This window comes from Pelophylax lessonae, assembly GCF_965119305.1.
Source record: "Pelophylax lessonae genome assembly, chromosome: 2".
Taxonomy (NCBI): domain Eukaryota; kingdom Metazoa; phylum Chordata; class Amphibia; order Anura; family Ranidae; genus Pelophylax; species Pelophylax lessonae.
The window spans coordinates 202192126-202215952 of NC_138769.1; the positions used below are offsets into that span (position 1 = coordinate 202192126).

Sequence of the window (23827 nt, forward strand, 5' to 3'; positions counted from 1 at the left end):
CATTTAAAGTTTACCAAAAATGACTAACACCTGTTACAGGTTTAGGTTGTCTTTACCTCTCCCATAGGCTACAATGTTAAAATTATTTTAAACACATCCATTAAGTTAATTTTTTAATACAATATAAATGTATACTTCTGTACTCTTCCTCTATCCACGTGTACCTTTGAACAATAGGGCAAAAAAAGAAATTTAATTCAGCAGATCTTTACAGTAGGGCTGTAGAAGCATGTACAAATATTCATTGCTGCGGTTTTATCCTCTTATAGGCAGCCAAATACAAATACAGTGTCTCACAAAAGTGAGTACACCCCTCACAGTTTTGTAAATATTTTATTATCTTTTCATGTCACAACACTGAAGAAATGACACTTTGCTACAATGTAAAGTAGGGAGTGTACACCTTGTATAACAGTGTAAATTTGCTGTCCTCTCAAAGTAACTCAACACACAGCCATTAATGGCTAAACCGCTGGCAACAAAAGTGAGTACACCCCAAAGGTAAAATATCCAAATTGGGAACAAAGTGTCAATATTTTGTGTGGCCACCATTATTTTCCAGCACTGCCTTAACCCTCTTGGGCATGGAGTTCTCCAGAGCTTCACAGGTTGCCACTGGATTCCTCTTCTACTCCTCAATAAAGATATTACGGAGCTGGTGGATGTTAGCGACCTTGCGCTCCTCCACCTTCCATTTGAGGATGCCCCACAGATGCTCAATTGGGTTTAGGTCTGGAGACATGCTTAGCCAGTCCATCACCTTTACCCTCAGCTTCCAGCAAGGCAGTGGTCATTTTGCAGGTGTGTTTGGGGTTGTTATGTTGGAATACTGCTTTGCGGCCCAGTCTCTGAAGGGAGGGGATCATGCTCTGCTTCAATGTGTCACAGTACATGTTGGCATTCATGGTTCCCTCGATGAATTGTAGCTCCCCAGTACTGGCAGCACTCATACAGCCCTAGACCATGACACCCCCACCACCATGTTTGACTGTACACACTTGTCTTTGTACTCCTCACCTGGTTGCCACTACACACACTTGACACCATCTGAACCAAATAATTTTATCTTGGTCTCCTCAGACCACAGGACATGGTTCCAGTAATCCATGTCCTTAGTTTGCTTGTCTTCAGCAAACTGGGGGCTTTCTTGTGCATCATCTTTGGAAGAGGCTTCTTTCTGGAACAGCCATGCAGACCAATTTGAGACAATGTGCAGCGTATGGTCTGAGTACTGACAAGCTGACCCCCCACCCCTTCATCTCTGCAGCAATGCTGGCAGCACTCATACGTCTATTTCCCAAAGACAACCTCTGGATATGATGCTGAGCACGTGCGCTCAACCCCTTTGATTGACCATGGCGAAGCCTATTCTGAGTGGAACCTGTCCTGGTAGCTGTATGGTCCTGGCCACCATGCTGCAGCTCAGTTTCAGGCTCTTGGCAATCTTCTTATAGCCTAGGCCATCTTTATGTAGAGCAACAATTCTTTTTTTCATATCCTCAGAGAGTTCTTTGCCATGAGGTGCCATGTTGAACTTCCAGTGACCAGTATGAGAGAGTGAGAGCAATAACACCAACATTAACACACTCGCTCCTCATGTACACCTGAGAGCTTGTAACACTAATGAGTCACATGACACCAAGGAGGGAAAATGGCTAATTGTGCCCAATTTGGACAATTTCACTAAGAGGTGTATGCACTTTTGTTGCCAGCGGTTTAGACATTAATGGCTGTGTTGAGTTTTTTTAAGGGACAGCAAATTGACACTGTTTTACAAGCTGTACACTCACTACTTTATATTGTAGCAAAGTGTAATTTCTTCAGTGTTGTTGCATGAAAAGATATAATAAAATATTTACAAAAATGTGAGGGGTGTACTCACTTTTGTGAGATACTGTAGATCTCACTGTCTGGCAGTGAACAAACAGACTTTCAGACAACAACCCCTTCCACCTACATACAGTACATGCCCTCTATTTAGTGTCTATGAGATGATCCCACATGAATTGCTACTACAAACCATTTATTTCTGGTTTATCAGCAAAGCTAAACAGACAATCAAAACTGTGCCACTGGTCAATGGGAACACTGTCACTTCACACGCAGGTACATTTTTGCACCAAAAGCCTTATCATAAAACATTCTTGTCCAGTTTAGTGCCACTTTAAAATGTCAGTCATGCCAAAAAGTGTTTTAGTTACAGATGTGACCTGCTGGGCTCAGTATTTTTATTCCTGTTGTAATTCTTCACTCTACTTCTGTCCATCTGTGAGCTTTGGCCATTTCTGGCCAATTTGCATGTTTCAACACTTCCAATTACATTCTCTATACTATAAAACAATCCAGGGTATGAGGTGAGAATCCTTCATAGTATCCACAGAAGTTGTACAGACCCAGGAACCCAAGTTCTGAGATCCCACCAATATCAGTTTTGGTGCACTAACCCAGTGGTCCTCAACTCCGGTCCTCAGGGCCCACTAACAGGCCAGATTTTAAGTATTACATTGGGGAGATGCAGACTAGAGTACTGCAATCACTGAGCAGCAAATGATATCACCTGGGATGTATTTTAGTTATCTTGCAAACCTGGCCTGTTAGTTGGTCCTGAGGACAAGGGTTGAGGACCACTGCACTAACCCTTTAAAGAACTATTTATTTTAGTACTTTTGTGTGAATGAACGTTTATCTACAACTTAACCTTCCTTTTTTAATTACAGTTTTCCAAAATATATCAATGTCCATAGATTTGTAGATACAAAATATGAAAGGAATAAATCCATGAGATCCTTTCAACTTGAGCTGTATACTTACAATAAAGTAAACGGGCCAAGTAAACTATTGTTGGTGCACCAAATGTTTGGCAAACACAAACCGTATTGTTTTCTTTTTTTTTTGGACACATTAAATATTAGTCCATGTAGTGCGGATCAAAATGAAAGGAAAGATATGACCAGTGTGGGAGTTGTGGGAAAAAGATCCCAAATGTGACTTTTCACATTAAAGTCTCACAATGGTACAGACAATGAGTTTATCAATATTTGGCACAATAGAAGTGTGCATTCGTTCGCTCAGAAGAAGATGTCGCAAGATATATAACCATGTGCAAAATAACTATGTACAACTATAACTGAAACATAATAGTTTCTTTAAAATGATTTGCGCCAAAATAGGATGTCATGTGCGACATTTCAAATCCCTCAACTGCCAATCTTAAGCTTGGTACACACACCTGAGTTTTTTTTCGTTCAACCAGTAGGTTGAAGAAAAAAATAAATAAATCACAGATCCCTACATCCACACAAACAATGTGGACGCAAGGATCTCCTCCACTGTGATATTATATTTTGACAGTGGGACTTAACACAGATAGAAATTTGTCCAAGTTCCTGCTAAACCGGCTGAATTCCGATATGTGTATACCCAAGCTTCAGTTTTACAGTCTACTGAAGTAGATAATTTGGACGTGCAGTTGACAATCTTTTTCTTCCACCGTGTCTGTGTTTAAAATAATGTTAAATGTAGTATTAATGAATTCTGGAAGTGGACATACTGAATAAGTATAAGGAATCTAAAACTGCTGAAATATGTAAACTACTATTATTTAAATCAATAAATAACTAAATTTGCAACAAAATGCACGATGCAAAGAAAAGGTGACATCACTGCTTCCTAGAAAACAGATTGCCAACAGCCATCTATGCTTCCTCACTCCAAGTGCCATTTCTGCTTAGATTAAAAAATCTTTACTTTGTTACTAGGGACTATAAACCAAAATGCTCAGGTATCACAAAACCGGTGTGAGCTTCAGGAATGCAAACGGGGGAAAGATGAATTTTACTTAAAATATTCAGTCATTTGAGAAGTATTTTTGAAACCTGTCAGAATAATCTGAACAAAGATTTTCAGCAGTGGGGATGCGGAGTGAAATAATTGACCATATATGCTAATGACTACATTTGTTAAAAAAGGCCGCCCAGGACACCCAGCTGTATTGATAACATTCTAGCAGCCGTGGATTCAGGTGGACAAACTCCTTAGTTTAGTGTTCCATCGAACCAGAAACAGCCTGGGATTGGGTACTCAAGATCGACCTAAAGCTCATTTTTTATCAGGATTAGGAACTGTCATTTCAAAGTACCAGTTCTTTTCAGCCGAGTACAAAGAGACTTGAAAATTACAGTCACATGAATGAAAATAGATATCCTAATCCTTGATTAAAGCTTTATTAACTGAGCCTAAATTTAGCAATAAAAACACAACAGAGGACACTTTATAAGCGGGTCAATTCTGACATTTCTGTCATACATATAAAAATCTGCACTTTTTATTGCTGGAAAATTACCTAGAACCTCCAAATGTTATAGATTTTATTAGGCAGAGGACCCAGAGGATAAAATGGTGGGTATTACAATTTTTTATGTCACACTGTATCTGCACAGCATTTTTTCAAATGCAAATTTTCTGCAAAAAATACACGTTCATGAATTTTAGTCAATACAAACACAATATATTACCCATTTTTGGTGAAATATAAAGGATTGCATTACACCAAGTAAAAAGAAAACATGTCTCTTTAAAATGACGCATGCCTGTGGAGTGGCAACAAACTATGGTACATTAAAGCTATAGGCAACATTTTAAAAGCATTTACAGGTTTCCAGATTAGAGTTACAGAGGAGGCCTGGCCCTAGAATTATTGCCTGTGCTCTGACGTTCAGTGATACCTCACATGTGTGATGGTATCGCCGTTTACATGAGGGCCAGACGGACGTGTGCGTTCCATTTTGCGCATGAGCACATTGGGGACAGAGGCACTTTAATTTTTTTCTTTAAATTTCATGATTTTATTTCAATTTATTTTTTAAACAATATACCAATAATTTCTTTATCAACTTCATTGCGATCACAAGGGATGAACTACATCCCTTGTGATAGCATGGGTCATAACAGGTCCTGTTTTTGGAGAGATCTGGAGTCTATTTGACCCCAGATCTCTCATCTGGCCCTCAAAGCATCTGATCAAACCTATTTTGAATTGAGCAAATGCTTTCATAAGGTGCTAATGTCATATTTACATTAAACCAAATCTGGAAATGGCAAAATCCTTGTCGCATCTGATTTTTGACATCATACAGTGGGAGGAACAAAATCAGTTCCTCTCACTGAGTCCGGGGAAGCCGATTCCAATGGGACAGGAAACCTTGAAAAGCCCAGTAAAGGCGGCGGTGAGAAGGGGGAGGACCCCCCTTCCACCGCCTGTAGAAGTGTAAAGTCAGTCTAATCACTTCTACTAAAAAGAGAAACGCTAAAAATTGATACTGGGATGATGCCTTCAGCTGTAACCACTTCAACTGGAGGATGCCACATGACATCCACCCTGCGTTAAGTCGTTAACTTTTTTCAAAAATGTATAAAAGAATTACCTGGAGTTTCCTAAAGGAGTTTCATTTTAAGGAAAAACTGACCTGTGAAAGATGTGCCAAAAAAGCAGGCAGAGCAGCACAACAGCGGCATCATCAAATCTAACTTCACATCTGGCGAGATTAGCTGTCAAAGACAGCAGCGTCTTAAGCCTCGTACACACGTACCGATTGTCGGCAGTAAATATTCGGCTGACGACCGATCGGCCGATTGTAGGCTTGTTAGTATGATGCTTCCGACAGCGCATTTTCGGCCGAACAGAATCTGTCGTGCAGGCATTAAAATTTTTGTTGGCCAACACCAGAATGGCCGATTGTTCGCCAGTCAGTACAGATTTCGGGCGACAGACAGCAGATTAGCAAGACTGGGCATGCTCAGAAAAGAAAAAACACACGGAAAGTTAACCATCACATGACATCACTTCTGCAGTCGGCTGTTGTTGGCCGACAAAATTTGTGTGCAGTCTTTTGCAGTTTTCAACAGACACGACAGCCCTGGACAAAAGACGGCCGATCGTTCGGCCGACGATCGGTACGTGTGTACGGGGCTTTAGATCTCACTCAGCAGATATAAAACTATGAGGCTATTAGCACAGGAGTGCCTGAGCACAATCACATATCAGGAAATGCACTGATTTTTTTCAGAGGGAATTCACGACAAAAATGTATTGATTTTTTTTTTTTTGGCTAAGCACTGCTTATTTACAATAAACATTCATAAATGTTTCCTAAAACATAGCAAAACTTCACTTTTTACATTTAGGTTGACTTTAAAGAATATGTCAACCCAGCATTTCATATTCCTGATATGCACCTGCTGTACCATGTACTTGTACGAAAAAGTATCCTTTTCTCTTTGTATTGCTTCCTTAATGCAAAATACCTGGCGATCCTGCCAGTCTCTCTGCTTTCCTATGAAAAACTGACCACACTAGGCATGAGAGCACACAGTGTTCAGTTCTCTAGCTATCATGGGAACTCATTATGCTTTACTCCAGTGATCAGACTTGTCGTGACATCCTGTTTCCCCTCACAGCCATTTACTGGGATGACTAGTGTACTGTGGTTTCTATTTCCCTAGGTCTCATGCAGCTGAGAGCACCGGGAATGTGAACACTTATAAAAGGGCGAAAATACATTTTTTTTATATCTATACACAAATGTTTTGCCTTTCACTTATATTATAAACTGAATGGGTTCTTTTACAAGGTGAGGGTTTACATATACTTTAAAAGTAGGCTCATTAGATGAAAAATTAGACAAGTTTTTGCAGTCCATTCCACCCTGTCGATTGAAATAAGTGAAGTGAAACTGTGTGAATTAAATTTTCCAATGGAAAGAGGTAAACTGTTACCAAACCCACAACAGTAAAATCAGTCTGTATATGCAGTAAAGCATGTTTGTTATACTCACTGTGGAATCTAAGGGATTAATCATCAGCATTGTGTAAAAGGGCTGTTTGATCCTGTTTCCTCTGATCCTTCCCTTCTTTCACAGTCCCCAAACCATTTCCTGATAGAACAGAGCATTGGGGGCACTCTGCACATGCTCAGTTTGGTGTGTATTGCTAGAGAGTTTTTTTTTTTTTCCCTGGGAGAGTGCATGCGATTAGCACAGGGCCAATTAGCACTGTCCAGACAAAGAGTCCTGCAGCCTCATAGGACAGTCAGAGGAGAATGAAAACTCCTGCTACAAGCTTTAACCAGACACTGATAGAAGTCCCAAGACTGCTATATACTGCTGATGAGAAAAGGTATTTAGCCGTTTAAATTTACTAAAACAATTTTGTTTCCATGTTCTGTGTACTGTGGGAGACCAGATATAGTGAATGCAGGCTCCTGGGTTTAGTAACACTTTAAGTAGTCAAGATAATTTGGATCTTGGCTATGCAAAAGGATGTAGACAATAAAAAGGCACACACAGAGATACTGTATAGACAGAAAATGATATGCGACGTAGAACGATGTAATAAAACATAGTATATCATCATCCAAGCAGGATCTCCATCGAATAAACTCTTGCCAGTGAATGTGTAGGCATACAAGACAGCACAACTTTGTTTTAAACATACACCCATAGTCATCAGATGCACAAAAGAAGAATTGACTGTCCGCCTAAATTGATAATAAACAGGGAAGGGCTATAGGGACAATGCATCATACATAACCCTGGTCTGATACATCATATATAACCTACAGAGATCTTATAAATGTATCCTAACATGTGAACTATGACTCAATATAATACTGCATACCCCTGAGATTGGGAAATTATGTGCACAGATGGATCTACAGCATGGACTTTATCTCTGGATTAGTACCAAAAGTACAATCCAGGGAATGCTTTATATTTAATGTTGTTCTGCTATCTGCTCAAAGCAAAAAAGGCAACATGACAAATCATAAAACATATTGGTAAAAACACACTTGTCAGACACAAATCTTTAGCTAATTTCCTTGCTACACAATTTGAGTAGATTGTTAGTGATGGACATTTCCACACCAGTGTACTGATATGTCATTAGCTTCTGAACTATTATTTGTGACAAATCACACTAACAGAGGGTATCAAACTGCAATACGTACACTCATTTGAAGTGTAAGTTCACACATAAAAAAATTCACTATATTAACAAAAGTATTGGGACTCCTGCCCTTTCACGGACATGAACTTTAAAGGCATTCCAGTATTAGTCCGTAGGGTTCAGTATTAAGTTGGCCCACCCTTTTCGGCTACAACAGCTTCAACTCTTCTGGGAAGGCTGTCTACAATGAGTGTTTCTATGGGAATGTTTGACCATTCTTTCAGAAGTGCATTTGTATGGCCAGGCACTGATGCGGACGAAAAGGTTTGGCTCGCAGTCTCCTCTCTAATTCATCCCAAAGGTGCTCTATCGGGTTGAGCAAAGCCATGTTCCTCCACCCCAAGCTTGCTCCTCCATATCTTTATGGACCTTACTTTGTGCACTGGTGCGCAGTCATGTTGGAACAGGAAGGGGCCATCCGCAAACTGAACCCACAAAGTTGGAAGCATGAAATTGTCCAAAGTGTCTTGGCATGCTGACACCTTAAGAATTCCCTTCACTGGAACTAAGGGGCCAAGCCCAACCCCTGAAAGCCAACCCCACACCATAATCCCCCCTCCATCAAATGATTTGGACCAGTGCACATAGCAAGGGCCCCAAAGACATGGATGAGCAAGTTTGGGGTGGAGGAACTTGACTGGCCTGCACAGAGTGCTGACCTCAACGAATTAGCGCTCAGACTGCGAGGCAGGTTTTCTCTCCAACATCAGTGCCTGACCTCACAAATGCGCTTCTGGAAGAATTGTCAAACATTCCCATAGACACACTCCTAAACCTTGTGGACAGCCTTCCCAGAAGAGTTGAAGTGGGTATTGCTGCAATGGGTGGGCCAACTCAATATCGAACCCTACAGACTAAGACTGGGATGACAATAAAGTTCATGTGAGTGTAAAGGCAGGCGTCCCAATACTTTTGGTAATATAATGTACTTCATACTTCTTAAAAGTCAGTGAGTCTGAAAGTACTGATGCTACTAAAGCAGTATAACAGCCAGGCTACCAGTGTTTTCAGAAGCAGACGTCAGCAATGGTCATCTACAGATTTCTCCTGGTATAAGCTTCCTTTAAAAATAGTAGCTTGATACAATCTACCACAAATACTGAAAATAGAGAACACAATAGGAATGTGCAGTAAAGCCCAGAGCTCATACAAATAGTTACTGTAACTGATCAGAATTGTGCAATACTGATGAAATTGTGAACATAGGATACTCATTTGGGTTACTAAATATTTCTTAGTCCACTTGGTTATATATATAAATTTACATTTAATGAATACTAGCAAGAACATGAAACAAACTGACCAGTCAGAATACAATATGTGAAAGGATATATATGAAATCTACTAAACATTATCTAAGCAGGTGGTCTCCAAACAGCAGCCCGTGGTGCCGGTGTTCCGTGAAAAAACCATACCCGTGAGAAAACCATACCCTCGTCACTTCCGGTGCAGCTACGGAGGGTATGGATTTCTCACGGTAGTTACATTTGTGGCGGTTCGATTAAAACTGCTCCTCTGCAACATAATTCATCTCCGCTCCTTCCCCTGTCACTTCCCTCATCTCCGGTAATAAATATAAAAGCGGATCACGGAGCCGCGCTCGCCGTCATTTACCTCTCATACACCCGCCGCCGCTTTTATATTTATTACCGGAGATGAGGGAAGTGACAGCGATAGGAGAGGAGATCTTTGATGTTGCAGCCGAACTGTTTTAATATACCCGCCGCAAGCATTAAATTACACACAGTCCCGTGATTATTTCATGCCCTCCGAGCATGCGCACTTGTCACATTCTTTCATTGTCAATTAGGTATCCGGGGCTCTGAGCATGCGCACTGCTGCGCTGCTCAGTTGTTTCCCACAGGAAGTGACGACGGTATGGTTTCTTCACGGGGTATGGTTTTTTAACGTTACACCGGTTGTGGCCCTTTGTTTGCCCTATCATGGCCCCTGGGGCACTATTCCACCAACTGACAATGATGGGGCACCACTCCCTTTACGGACACCATCAATGGGGCACAATTTTTCCTATAAAAAACAATGATGGGGTACTGATGCCAGGGAATTTGCCACACCCACTAGCCACAGTCCGGCCCCCTAAAGCCTGAAGGTTAATAAATTGACCCTTTGCTTATAAAATTTGGACTATTGAATTTTTTTCTGATTTCCAACCTCTCTGTTAAAAGATGTTCTTATTATATTTCTCCTGGCGTCTAAATGTGAGTTCTCTTTCTCATATCACAGTTAAGCAAGTCTAAAAAAAACTTCCACAATGGATCAGGAGCTTCTGATAATTTGTTATATATTTTTACACACAGCTGGCAAAAGCACCCAAATCAGTTTTATCAGCAGCTTTTTGTAGTTCCCTGTCCAGCAGCAATAAAACTGGAAGTGGGAGGAACAGTATGGAAGAAAATTAGCAGAGTGTGGACCTCCCCAGCGTGCTGCTAGAACCTGGCTGTGTGTGGTGTAACAGAGGTGCCTGGCTACACATTACTACAAATTAGTGATATAGTTTTTTTATTACCGATATTTTGGTCATCGCATATCGGTATCGGCCGATATTTGCAAAAAAATGTTTTTATTTTTTATTTTTTACACAGGTACTCTTGTGGAGGGATCTGGGGGTCTAAAAAGACCCCCAAACCCCTCATCTGCACTTAAAAGCATTCAAAACGCCAAGTTTGGCTGTTTTGAATGCTGTCATTTTTTTAAATTTGGCGCTTAGTACCCAGAAGTGATGTCATGACATCACTTCCGGGTTTTTTACATAGAGACCAGATCAGAGCCGAATGCGGTGGGACGGGAGACCCAGGCGAGCCACGAGAGGCGGAGGGAGGAACGTCTCAGCTGCATAGGTTGTCATTACAAGACAGCCGACAGTCGGCTATGGACGCCGGTACCAGGGTGATGCCTCAAGCTGCAGGCATCACTCCGGTACAAGCACTTTCCCGAAATATTGGTAACCTTAGGGGCCGATTCCAATATATCGGGGAAAGTGCAGATCGGCCCTCGATTTATCGGCTTTGCCCATATTCGGTCGATCCCTATTACAAATGATTTGCCAGGTAAGACAGGTCTCAAGCACGTAGTTGAAATAAGAGCACAGCTGTAAGTTCATTAACCACTTGCAGACCGCCCGCAACGTACTGCAGATGGGAAACGCGTACAGGCAAAGTGTCATACTGGTACGTCGCTGCCTGTTTCCGGGTTTAGGGCACAAGCTGTGGGCAATCACAGCCCAAAGCCCTGTGTTGACCATTAACACAGAGCTCTGTACAGAGGTAACAATCTCTTGGTTTCTTATCCCTATAAAGCAGGGATAAGAAACTAAGAGATCTTTAGTAAATTAGTAAAAATAAGCACACATTACATATTCTTAGGCACACATTTAACCCCTTGATCACCTGAGATGTTAACCCCTTCCTAGCCAGTGTCATTAGGCCAGTGACAGTGTACAGTATAAGCACTGATCACTGGGGATGTCAGTGGCAGTTAGTCAGTTCCCACTCACCGTCAGTTAGTGTCAGATTGTCCCCTGCACAATCACAGACCCATTATAAGTTGCTAATCACTGCCATTAGTAGTATAAAAAAAAAAATGATAAAAATTGCATTACCACACAATTACCTGTTAAAGTAGTGCAGTGCTAAACAGCAAAAAATTGCCTGGTCATGAAGGCAGCTGAGGTGGTCAACAAAAGGAGACATTTTTCATTTAGGTTCTTAGAGGGATGAGTTGCATACAGATTTAAATGGTTAGTGCCCCCGTAATATAAATTCCCAAGAAAAATGTACTGAGAAGTTGGTAACTATTTGACACAAAAATTGCCCTTTACATTAATTGGCTGCCAATGGCCAATGCAGTGTTTACTATGTAAATCTAAACTCTTGCTCATTCATTGTGCAAAGGATGGGTCTGACCTGAGAGAAGTGCTTGTCTTAAACTTGAGACTTGGCAGTGGCCAGAAGTCAGTCTCAGTAATCTAATCTTTGTTTCTGCCTAATGCAAGCACAGTATTTTAAAGAAGCATGGAATGCTAAAGAGGAAAATCTCTGTGATGGCTATAGGCAGATTAAACAATGCAAAGAGCTCACTGAACCACTTATTTTAACGGCAGCATGCTTGATTTGACTTCAATCGCTAAGCTTAAAACACCCACCTTGCTAAAAAAAAAAGTAAATACTGTATGTGATATTTTAATTCAGAAATAATGCACTGTGTGAGCACACTGTAAACTTAGGACCACATCAACCCCCCGATGGCCAAGACAAAAGTCCTGTGTGAATCAAATATTATTGTGGCAAATAAAGTTTGATAGTTTATCCAGGCGGGCAATGTTGTTTGTATAATGTTAACCCTTAACCAAGCCAGAATTCTTTAGACGAAACTGTAGTGCTGTGATTCAGACGGATTTGTAATACCCGGTAAGCTACTGCAGAGGCCAAGATCTTTTGAGATCCTGGGAGTTTTTGCAAGATCTTGTACATTAGTTGACCATGCAGTGCTAAAGTCATTAAAGATCTGCCTCAAACCAAGCAATAATAATCAAAAATTGCTGAGCAGGGAGAGCTCCACGGAGGACTGTTAAAATTTTTCTTTAAATTTAGGTACAATTTTTATTTGGATATTGGAATATCTGTAAGGGTGGCCATGAACAGATAAGCCTAAGATCCTTCCCCCAATTCACTGCCCCATACAGCTCTTAGGGAAGGGTCGAGCCCTTTGGTCTATAGTGGCAATATTTATGTTTTTGACCATAGCAAGGATCCATAATCGATCAAAGAGATCGCCAACATGTAGAAAAAACCTCTGTGTGACAGGGTCATATTTTCCCTTTTCTAAAATGCCGTTCACACCGGAATGCGGTGCGGTAAACCCGCATTCTGTGTGCGTTTCCAGGACCATGTTCAAAACACACTGCAGTAGCAATCTGAAGTATGTGTCAATGTTAAGGTAATGACACCCCAAATGCAGTGCGTTTGTCTGCACCGGATTGCATGGCACAAAAGTGCCTTGCAATATGGTTGCAATGCATTTCCAAAAGTAGTGCATGCACTACTCAAAATGAACAGGCTCAAATTGCACCGAACTGAACTACTAGTGAATCGCCCCATAGAAGATGATACTAAGATACAAATGTATCTCTTCAGTTAGTCTGGGGAGTCACACAAAAAAACAGCAGCATGTGTCAGCACTTCAGAGGGTGGCTGGATTTTACCCGGAAGGAAACCTCTCAAAGAAACATCTTCCTATCAATGATCAATGCAAAGACCACTTTTTGGTAAAAAAATACTTATAATGCCAAGTTAGTTTTTGGTTCCATAAAGATAAACATGTGCAAGCATTCATTTAAAACCAACTTCCTGTCCTCCCTCAGCTTTTGGCAGGTTAGCTCAACCTTTTCAAGAGCGGGGGCCACTTAAGTGAATTGGTAAATGGGGCCACAACGACCTATGGTGTTTTACCATCCCCCAAACTGAAAATGTAAAATGAGCGCTTACTGTCCTGAGCCCCCTATAAGCAATTTACTCACTCCCCAGGTGCAGCGTTGTGCAGTAGGAACACCAGGGAGGCCTGGCAAACAGAGTCCTAAAATTGAAGACTGTATTGAATAGTATTTATATACTGGGGTTTCTAGCATGTGTATATAAGGAACATAAAGAAATAAAAAAATAAAGAAAAGGTTGAATATAGTCAGGCCTAGCTGCACATATGGACCCATTATGGAATGGCAGACCCCATATTGAATAGTAAATATAAGTATGTGCTGGAAAGCAAAACAACAAGTATATATATATATGTATATATATATGTATACACACGCTTGTGAAGTTTATACATGTGTAGTAAAGATATATGAAGGAATTAAAAGGAAGATGCATATATAAATGCATGCCATAAATCAAGATGTATATGTGTAGTGTAAAAATAGTTCAATATTTCTGTGAATGTATAGAAAACTTTTTTTTAGGACTCAATTTGCCAGGCCTCAGTGCTCCCTGGTGTTCCCAGGTTGAGCGTACCAATTTTTGGATGCTCCTCTTTATGATTGGCTCTTCTATCCAGTACAACATACGGTACCTCTAAGGTTGGGCGGAAAGGCAGAAAGTTATGAGACTCTGTTTTTAATCCAAACATGAAATGTTCTTTGATACACCAATGTATTACTGTGAGATCTACCAACTGTTGTATGCATCCATTGTGAATTTATATTTTTTCCTGACATATGTACTTATATTATAGAAAATGTTACCTCTTATAGCCCTGATGAAAGAGCCATATAGTCTCTGAAATGCGTCAAGGGGAGGATTCCAGACTGTATCATCATCGTTTCAGTTGGTGTATTTTCAGTTGTTCATATCATGTATGTTTCTTGTCTTTTACTTATGATTCATAATATATATCTGTTTTTATCAATTTATCTGTTATGTGTATGAAGTGTCTATAAAGTCCCACAACTGGGGAATCTTTGTTTACATTCGTATCTAGAGATGTGGCACACTCACCTAAAGTTTGTTTTAGAGTATGGGGAGTCTAATCACCAAAATCCCCATACTCTAAAACAAACTTAAAGGCCCCATCACATGGGTGATCCGATCCGCCTGAAAAACTGAACAGTTTTTCAGGCGGACCCGATCGGATGCTCCATGCATCCCTATGGGGCAGCGGATGTCAGCAGTGACATGTCCGCTGACACCCGCTGCTCTCCAATCCGATCCTGTCCGTGAAATCGGGACGGATGGAAACCCGATTTTCCATCCGTCTGGAGGATCGGATGAGATTGGACAGGCGGTCCATTCTCATCCGATCTCCCCATAGAGGATAGCGGGGATCTGACACCTCCAGCTCTGCACACAGAGCAGAGACAGAGCTGTCATCCGCCTGCTCAGCGGGGATCAGCAGATCGATCCCCCGCTGAGCAGAATGGACTCCGTCGGGCGGTGCGCCCGTGTGATAGAGGCGAAAGTTGATACTTAGCTTATCGGTGACAAAAGGGTCCTGCACCTAGTTCTTACAGTGGTTGCACAGATTTAAAATAATCTGACAAAGTAAAATAACACAGAGCTCCAGTTCATAATCCAGAGCAAAGCAATGTGAGGTTCACTCATCAGCTACTGAAAAATTTAGTTTTGATGTGTTGCATTTTATGATAATATAAAATATAATTAGGCAATGTGCATTTTTGCCACTACTAGCTAAAACTATTTTATTAACCATATTAACCATCTGCTTCAGATGCGATCCACTGTATTTTCGATTTCAGATTAATGCGAATTAAACACAAATCCAAGGCAACACTTAGCCAAAAAAAAAAAAGTGAAGCATAAAGGTTTTTGTTTATACCGACTGGACGGTGAACTTGAGAAAGTTCATACACAATGTGGGTGAAAACTGATTGGTGAAATTCTCTTCTCCTAATCCAAGCTTGCCATATCGTCCATCACCAAAAGAATAAAGAAGGCCCTTATCTGAAACAGAAAAAAAATATATATATATGAAATAGGAGTGGAAACCAGCAGATCAAGCAACAGTGTGATGATTAAGCATTTTTCACACATTATGTTAACATAGCCTTTGGAAATCATAATTTTATTTTTCAATAGCCAGGGCACATACCCCAATAAACAAAAAAAAAAAAAAAGTTTTGGCTGAATGGGTTCACCTATAAAGGTTTTGGTTTTGTTTTATTTTAAGATTTGTAGCTCTTTAACTGATGTTTTCGATGTGTAATTACTGTACTACCTATATACAAAAGCTTTATTTTACAAATAAACATTAAATGCAGTGTGCATTAGGCTCGGTTCATACTAGCCAACTCCACATTTGCACGATTTTTAGTGCAACTTTGGAGTTTGAAATCAATGCCATTTTGAAGTGACTTTGAAAAGACGTTTACACTCTCTGGCATTGAAGCTGTGTCAAAGTCAGATCAAAGTAAAGCAGGAACCTTTTCTGAAGTCATTGCAACTTCAATAGTGTTAATTGGAATGGCGCTCATAGAGATACATGGCATTTTGCATGTCCTGTGACTTTGGCTCTGAAAGCGGAGTTCCACCCATAAGTGGAACTTCCGCTTTAAGTGCTCCTGACATGCCACATTTGGCATGTAATTTTTTTGGAGGGGGGAGCGGGTACCTAGATTTGACAGGTACCCACACCCACTTCTGCTCAAGCCGCCTAGGCGGCTCGAGTATTAGTTCTCCTCTCCCCCTCCCTCCCTGCAATATTCTCGGACACATTACAGGTCCCAGAAGATTGCCTGGCCACTAAGGAAGCGCAGCTGGGTGCCCACACTTGTGATGCCTTGCTCCGCGAGGAGAAGAGGGTAAGAACTGAGGCTTTGGGCGGCCGTATCGCTGGATTGTGGGACAGGTGAATGTGTGTTTATTAAAAATCAGCAGCTATACGTTTTGTAGCTGCTGACTTTTAATAAACACAAAAACGGCTGGAACTCCGATTTAAAGTCAGATCCTAAGTCACAGGAGTGTGAAGCCTTAATGATGTAGAATTTACAAAGCACAAACAATTTCAACAGAGGGCACAACAGAAACTTTTCCCTTTCAGACTGTGTTTCCGATTGAAGCTTTGAAGAGGGTGGTCTGAAAAGAGCAAGATGCAAGCAAACGGAGGTAGAAGAGTTCATGCGTATTCAAGTCAGGTGAGTGTGCAAGTTTCAGTTGAGCTAAATAAAAGGAAGCCTGGAAAACATGTCAAAATGAGTCTACAGATCCACCTGCTAGGTGAATATCAGAATAGAACATATTCATATATAATAATTCATAGGTTACCTGACTAAAAACACAAAGATAAGATCATTTTTTGTTTTAGTCCTGACCATAAAAGAAAATGTATGGAAAACCACAATACATTAACTTTAAAAGATATTAGTATGTCGCCTCTCCAAGTCATCCTCAGTTTACCTACAAAGTACATTATGAGAATCTGCTCAGCTGTAGTCTGTCATAACTCTACATGCTAAACCCAATCTGTTTAGATATATTGTTGCTCCTAGAGTGTTGTTTTATCCAGAGACTCAGCCACAATGTACCAGTTCTTATTGGTATAAATGGCTTTAGGTGAAATTTGAAATCACAATTCCTTAAAGCGGAGTACCACCAAAAAGTGAAACTTCTGCTTTAACCACTTAAGCCCCGGAGGATTTGGCTGCTAAAAGACCAGGGGATTTTTTGCGATTTTTTACTGCGTGACTTTAAACGGACAATTGCGCGGTCGTGCGACGCTGTACCTAAACTAATTTGACTTCCTTTTTTTCCCACAAACAGAGCTTTCTTTTGGTGGTATTTGATCACCTGTGCGATTTTTTGATCATGCGCTATAGGCCCCATTCACACTAGTGCGACTTGTCCCGCGATTTTGGACCGCAAAATCGCATGACAAGTCGTTTTCCATTATTTTCAATGAGCCCCATTCATATCAGTGCGTTTTGAAGTCGCACCGACTTCAAAGTAGTTCCTGCACTACTTTGCCACGATTTTAATGCATTTTGAGGCATATAGCCTTGCCCATGCTTTCAAAATCGCGGCAAAAATCGCGCCGCGAAATCGCGGCAAAATTGCGTTGCAATAGTGTGAAAGGGGCCATAAACAAAAAAAAGAGTGTAAATTTTGCAAAAATAACAATATTTTTCACATTTTTTTATATGAAATTCCCCCAAAAAAAATGTAAAAATCAAAATTTTTTAACATTTTCAGCCAATTTGTTTTATGCTACATATGTTTGGTAAAAAAAATTGCAAAAAGCGTATTTTGATTGGTTTGCGCAAAAGTTATCGCGTTTACTAACAAAGGGAAAGATTTTTGTCATTTTTGGTGTTTTTTTTTTTTAACGCGTAATGGCGGCGATCTGCAATTTTTTTTTCGGTACTGCGACATTGCGGCGGACAGATCGGACCCTTGACTGACATTTTTGACACTTTTGGGGGTACCAGTGACATTACTGCAGTAATCAGTGCTATACATATGCACTGTTACTGTAAAAATGACACTGGCAGGGAAGGGGTTAACTGTATTGGACAGGGAGGGTTTAAGTGTGTCCTAGGGGCCTGATTCTAACTGTATAGGGACATGGCTATTGGTGTAAAAACAAAGATCAATGGTCCTACATAGTAGAACCGTCTGATCTTCATTTTTACACCAGGGAGAATGACGGGCGGCTTGTTTACATAAGCCGCTCCGCCTTTCTCCCTTCACCGGAGCGATCGTAGTGTGACCGGCGGACATCGGGTCCGCCGGTCACACACACTGACTTGTCAGTGAACGAGCCACGGCGGGCGCACGCCCGCCCGCAATTGGCTCTCAAGTCAGTGACAGGCGAGTGACGTATCCATACGTCACTCTGCCTGGCCGGGGCTGACCGCCGCAGTATATAGTCGTGCGGCGGTCGGCAACCGGTTTAGGACTCCTGACCCCCTGATATACTACATTTAGCTTGTCTTCTTTTTTTTTTTTGGGAGGGGAGGAGGGGGATAAAGGTACCTAGATTTGACAGGTACCCGCTCCCACTCTCTCCCTGCAATCTTCTGGGACACGTCACAGGTCCCATAAAATTGCCCGGACATTTACAACGTGCATGCACAGTGCCGCAAGCTGTCACAGCCTGGTGGCCACAATAGTGATGCCAGTGCCGGGGAAAGCCGAGGGAGAAAACAGTGTCTTTGGGCAGCCTCGTCGCTGAATTGTGGGACAGGTGAGTGTGTGTTTAATTAAAAGTCAGTAGGTGACTTTTAATAAACACAAAATGGCTGGAATTCCGCTTTAAGGGCTTGTTTACACTTGCTTCAAAATGTGGCATTGGACACAGTTTTTTAAACCCCCTCCTAATGCCAACCAAAGCACTTGCCATTAAATAAAATGGTTACCTTACAGTCCTGTTTTCTTTGCTTTAAAAATATACCCAATGTCGCTTTCTTGGTGCATCTCCAAGCCTCCACGGAAGTCTATGACAACGGTTGCTTACAGCAAAAATTTTGAGAGGCTTTTAGTCAGTGTTTGCTTCACTTTGTTTTGGAGGTATTGCAGGTATGAATTATCCCAGGATGCACTGGGAAACCAGCAAGCGAACCGAAAAGAGGACATCAGCAGTCACATCTAGTTCATATGTTTATATTCTGGAAGTGTCAGGTGCAGACCTCACATCTGGTATGCAGTGTGCAGCAGGGAGGTCAGTGGGGTCCATACTGGAGTAGGGCAACTAGCAAACAGCACGCGTGGTGTGCAACATGGGAACACTATAGCAGATGGTGAGCAGTGAGCAGATAGAGTGGACTGAACGGCAGAGAATCAGTAGAGCTGGGGAACCAGAAGAGGAGAAACTAGCAGATGCCACACGTGGTGAACAGTGTGGAAGCAATATAGCAAGAGGTGAGCAGGGACCAGAGAGATTAAAGGATCAGCAAACCAGAGGATCCGGTGAGCTGGGGGTTACTACTGAGTGGAGGATCAGCAATGCTGGGGGTACTACTGAGTGGAGCATCAGCAGAGCTGAAAATACTACTGAGCAGGGGACCTGCTGAACGAGGATACTAATGATCTGGGGATCTGCTTAGTGGGGATACTGGGCCCCTATAAAACAAATAAAAAATCCACATTCACAAGGAATTTGCCAAGCTTTAAAAAAGCATCACCGAAGCATCAAAAACACATCAAAAAAGCATGTTAAAGGGGAAGGTAACTTTAAGGTGTGTTACAATTGAAACAAGTGGAAATGAGCCCTAGGGATTGTGGGAAGATTGGATCCCATTGTGTGGCTACACAGAGGCATCTTAACCTCTTGCCGACCGCCCACCGCAGATATACTGCAGCAGGACAGCTCAGCTGAGCAAAATCACGTAGATTTACGTAATTTTGTGCACGAGGTCTCGGGCGTGGGTGCGGCGCCGCAGCCGCACTCCTGCTGTGCTTAGACACAGTGGGAGGCGGGCTGCGGGAGGAGCAGCGGCGATTGCCCCCGGCCTCCCGCAATCGTAAGAGAAAATGACAGAAGACCCGCCTGCTTATATAAACAAAGCAGGTGAGTCTTCTGTCACACAGGCAGGGAGAGATCAGGAGTCTCAGCTAAGTTGAAACCCCAATCTCTCTGTGCCTGTCACAGAATCGTCCCCATCCCCCCCACAGTTAGTAAGCACCACCAGGCATACATTAACCCCTTTGATCAACCCCAGTGTTAACCCCTTCCCTGCCAGTGACATTTATACAGTAACAGTGCATATTATTTAGCACTGATTACTGTATTAATGTCACTGGTCCCCAAAAAGTGTCAAAAATGTCAGTTATGGGTCCGATCTATCTGCTGCAATGTCGCAGTCCACTAAAAAACGCTGATCCCTGCTATTACTAATAAAAAATAAATACATACATTTCAAAAATCGATTCCGTAGTTCGTAAACGCTATACCTTTTGCGTAAACCAATTAAAATACACTTTTTGGGATTTTTTACAAAAATATGTAGCAAAATACAAATTGGCCTAAACTGATAAAGAAAAAAATTAGATTTTTAAAATTTTCTTATTGGGAATGTTTTATAGCAGATAGTAAAAAATATGGCGTTTTTTTTCAAAATTGTCACTCTTTTTTTGTTTATAGCGCAAAATCTAAAAACCGCAGAGGTGATCAAATACCACCAAAAAGAAAGCTCTACTTGTGGGAAAAAAAGGACATTAATCGTATTTGGGTACAGCGTAGCACGGCCGCGCAATTTTTCGTTAAAATAACGCAGTGCCGAATCCCAAAAAATGGCCTGGTCATTAAGGGGGTAAAACCTTACGGAGCTGAAGTGGTTAAAGTGACTGTAAACCAAATAAATTGAAATAAACACATCGTACTTACCTGCTCTATTATGCAATGATTTTACATAAGAGCAGCCCCAATCCTTTTTTCTGTGAGGAGGGAGAGAGCCGCTGCTCTCGGGCACAGCGTTGGATCGAGATCAGGCTTATGCAAGTTAAAAAGGGGGGGGGGGGAATCCTACCGTAAATAAAGTTTTTTTACCTTAATGCAGAAAATGCTTTAAGGTTAAAAAAAAACTCAAGCCTTTAGAACCACTTTAAAAAGGGATCAACTAGTAATGTGAAGAAAAAATCCCTTCTACATTCCCTTCAGGAATAAAAAAGAACAAAAAAAAAAAAATCCCTTGCAGTGGTCCCTAAATCCCCATTAAATGCTTGTAATGTTTGGGGTAAATCTTTACCTTATTCCTCATTCCAACAGGGTCCCTGAGGCGCTGTGACCGTTCCCCCACAGGCTGCTCTGTAAGCAGCAACTGGCTCCAGTCGCACATCTGTCTTCTCTGTGTACAGTACAAGGTTAATGTCCCTGTATTATGGTGCTGAGGCACCAGAGCAGGCCAGAGTGAGGGGTGTACATATAATATTGCTAGACTGCAACTCTGCATAGCAATTACCATTTTAACAAATTACTACCTTATTTAGCACAGAAACACAAATGTAACACCAAGTGATCAGCCAGTGTTCTATAATACAGCACAAGAACAGTATCTGCATTACAAAGCAGTTTTGTATTGTGAAATACATATTATGGCTTACCCACCTGTAATTACTGCAGTGTGGTTTTCCCCACAAGCAACATATCGAACTCTATGTGGCTTCAAAGCCTCCACTACTTTGGGTGTAGGCGTTTCAAAAATAAAAGTGCCATGTCCTAGTTGTCCAAACTGACCAAGACCAAATGTATAGACTTCTGTGTCTGAAAAAGGGAAAAAAAATCACTAGAGCTAGTCACAAAAGAAAGAGAAAAAAGGTTATATACATGCAGTGTGTGTGTGTGTGTACACAGTATACACACACATTATATATTGATCAATCAAAAAAATTAAAGGAACACTTTGAAAACACATCAGATCTCAATGGGGAAAAATATGCTGGATATCTATACTGACATGGACTGGGGCTGAATTCAAATACACCCTGAAAATCAAAGTAAAAAAATGATGCAGCAGGCTAGTCCATTTTGCTGAAATTTCCTTGCAGCAACTCAAAATGGTTCTCCGTAGTTTGTATGGCCCCCCACATGCTTGTATGCGTGCCTGAACAGACTGAGGTGCAACCTGGTGGCATCGGATGGACCATGTTCCTGAGGTGTTCTATTGGATTCAGGTCAGGTTAGCGTGGGGCCCATTCAATGGTATCAATTCCTTCATCCCCCAGGAACTGGCTGCATACTCTCGCCACATCAGGCCGGGCATTGTCGTGCACCAGGAGGAACCCAGGATCCACTGCACCAGAGTAGGGTCTGACAATGGGTCCAAGGATTTCATCCTGATACCTAATGGCAGTCAGGGTGCCACTGTCTAGTCTGTACGTCCCTCCATGAATATGCCTCCCCAGACCATCACTGACCGACCACCAAACGGGTCATGCTGAATGATGTTACAGGCAGCATAACATTCTCCACGGCTTCTCCAGATCCTTTCACATCTGTCACATGGGCTCAGGGTGAACTTGCTCTCATCTGCGAAAAGCACAGGGCGCCAGTGGCGGACCTGCCAATTCTGGTGTTCAATGGTAAATGCCAATCAAGCTCCACGGTGGCGGGCAGTGAGCACAGGGCCCACTATAGGATGTCGGGCCCTCAGGCCACCCTCATGAAGTCTGTTTCTGGACGCCAGACTGGGGCGAAGGTTCGTCTTCCAACAGGATAAGAACACAGCCAAGATAACAAAGGAGTGGCTACAGGACGACTCTGAGTGGCCCAGTCAGACCCCAGACTTGAACCTGATTGAAACCTCTCTGGAGAGATCTGAAAATGACTGTGCACCGATGCTCCCCATCCAACCTGATGAAGCTACTGCAGAGGAACCTTTAGGGCCCCGGTACAAGAAACCATGAAGGCCTCCCCCAGTCCTCAATCGAAAAAGCATTATTTTGATTCTTTTTTTTTTTTACTATATAAAACAGTAAAACATTTCTCTTTCTGATTTCAAATTACCTTAACTGTGGTGGTGGGATAGGGATGACAGGCGGTGGGATACTGTTTTTTTTTTTGGGTTGAACCGGATGGACTTGTGTCTTTTTTCAACCTAACTAACTATGTAATTAACTATGACATCAGTGGCGGCGGTGGGACAGGGATGACATCAGTGGCGGCGGTGGGACAGGGATGACATCAGTGGCGGCGGTGGGACAGGGATGACATCAGTGGCGGCGGTGGGACAGGGATGACATCAGTGGCGGCGGTGGGACAGGGATGACATCAGTGGCGGCGGTGGGACAGGGATGACATCAGTGGCGGCGGTGGGACAGGGATGACATCAGTGGCGGCGGTGGGATAGGGATGACATCAGTGGCGGCGGTGGGACAGGGATGACATCAGTGGCGGCGGTGGGACAGGGATGACATCAGTGGCGGCGGTGGGACAGGGATGACATCAGTGGCGGCGGTGGGACAGGGATGACATCAGTGGCGGCGGTGGGACAGGGATGACATCAGTGGCGGCGGTGGGACAGGGATGACATCAGTGGCGGCGGTGGGACAGGGATGACATCAGTGGCGGCGGTGGGACAGGGATGACATCAGTGGCGGCGGTGGGACAGGGATGACAGTGGTGGTGGTGGAATAGGCGTGACATCAGTGGCAGTGGTGGAATAGGCGTGACATCAGTGGCAGTGGTGGAATAGGCGTGAAATCAGTGGCAGTGGTGAAATAGGCGTGACATCAGTGGCAGTGGTGAAATATGCGTGACATCAGTGGCAGTGGTGTTGTTGGGGTAGAGATGACAGTGGTAGTGGTGGGATAGGGATGACATCTGTGGTGGTGGAATAGCGGTGACATCGGTGGTGGTGGAA

At 42.3% G+C, this 23827-nt stretch overlaps 1 protein-coding gene across 1 annotated transcript in view; it reads right to left on the minus strand.

Annotated features, from left to right (window-relative positions):
- RPGR (retinitis pigmentosa GTPase regulator) overlaps nucleotides 1–23827 on the minus strand; it is a gene marked incomplete at its 3' end in the record, with an annotated part of 120403 nt that overhangs the window by 15518 nt on the left and 81058 nt on the right. The window contains exons 8-9 of the mRNA XM_082245445.1: nucleotides 21574–21729; nucleotides 15352–15476 (exon numbers count right to left, since the gene is read on the minus strand). Of these exons, the coding sequence (XP_082101571.1) occupies nucleotides 15352–15476; nucleotides 21574–21729 (281 nt within the window). The remainder of the gene's footprint in view (nucleotides 1–15351; nucleotides 15477–21573; nucleotides 21730–23827) is intronic.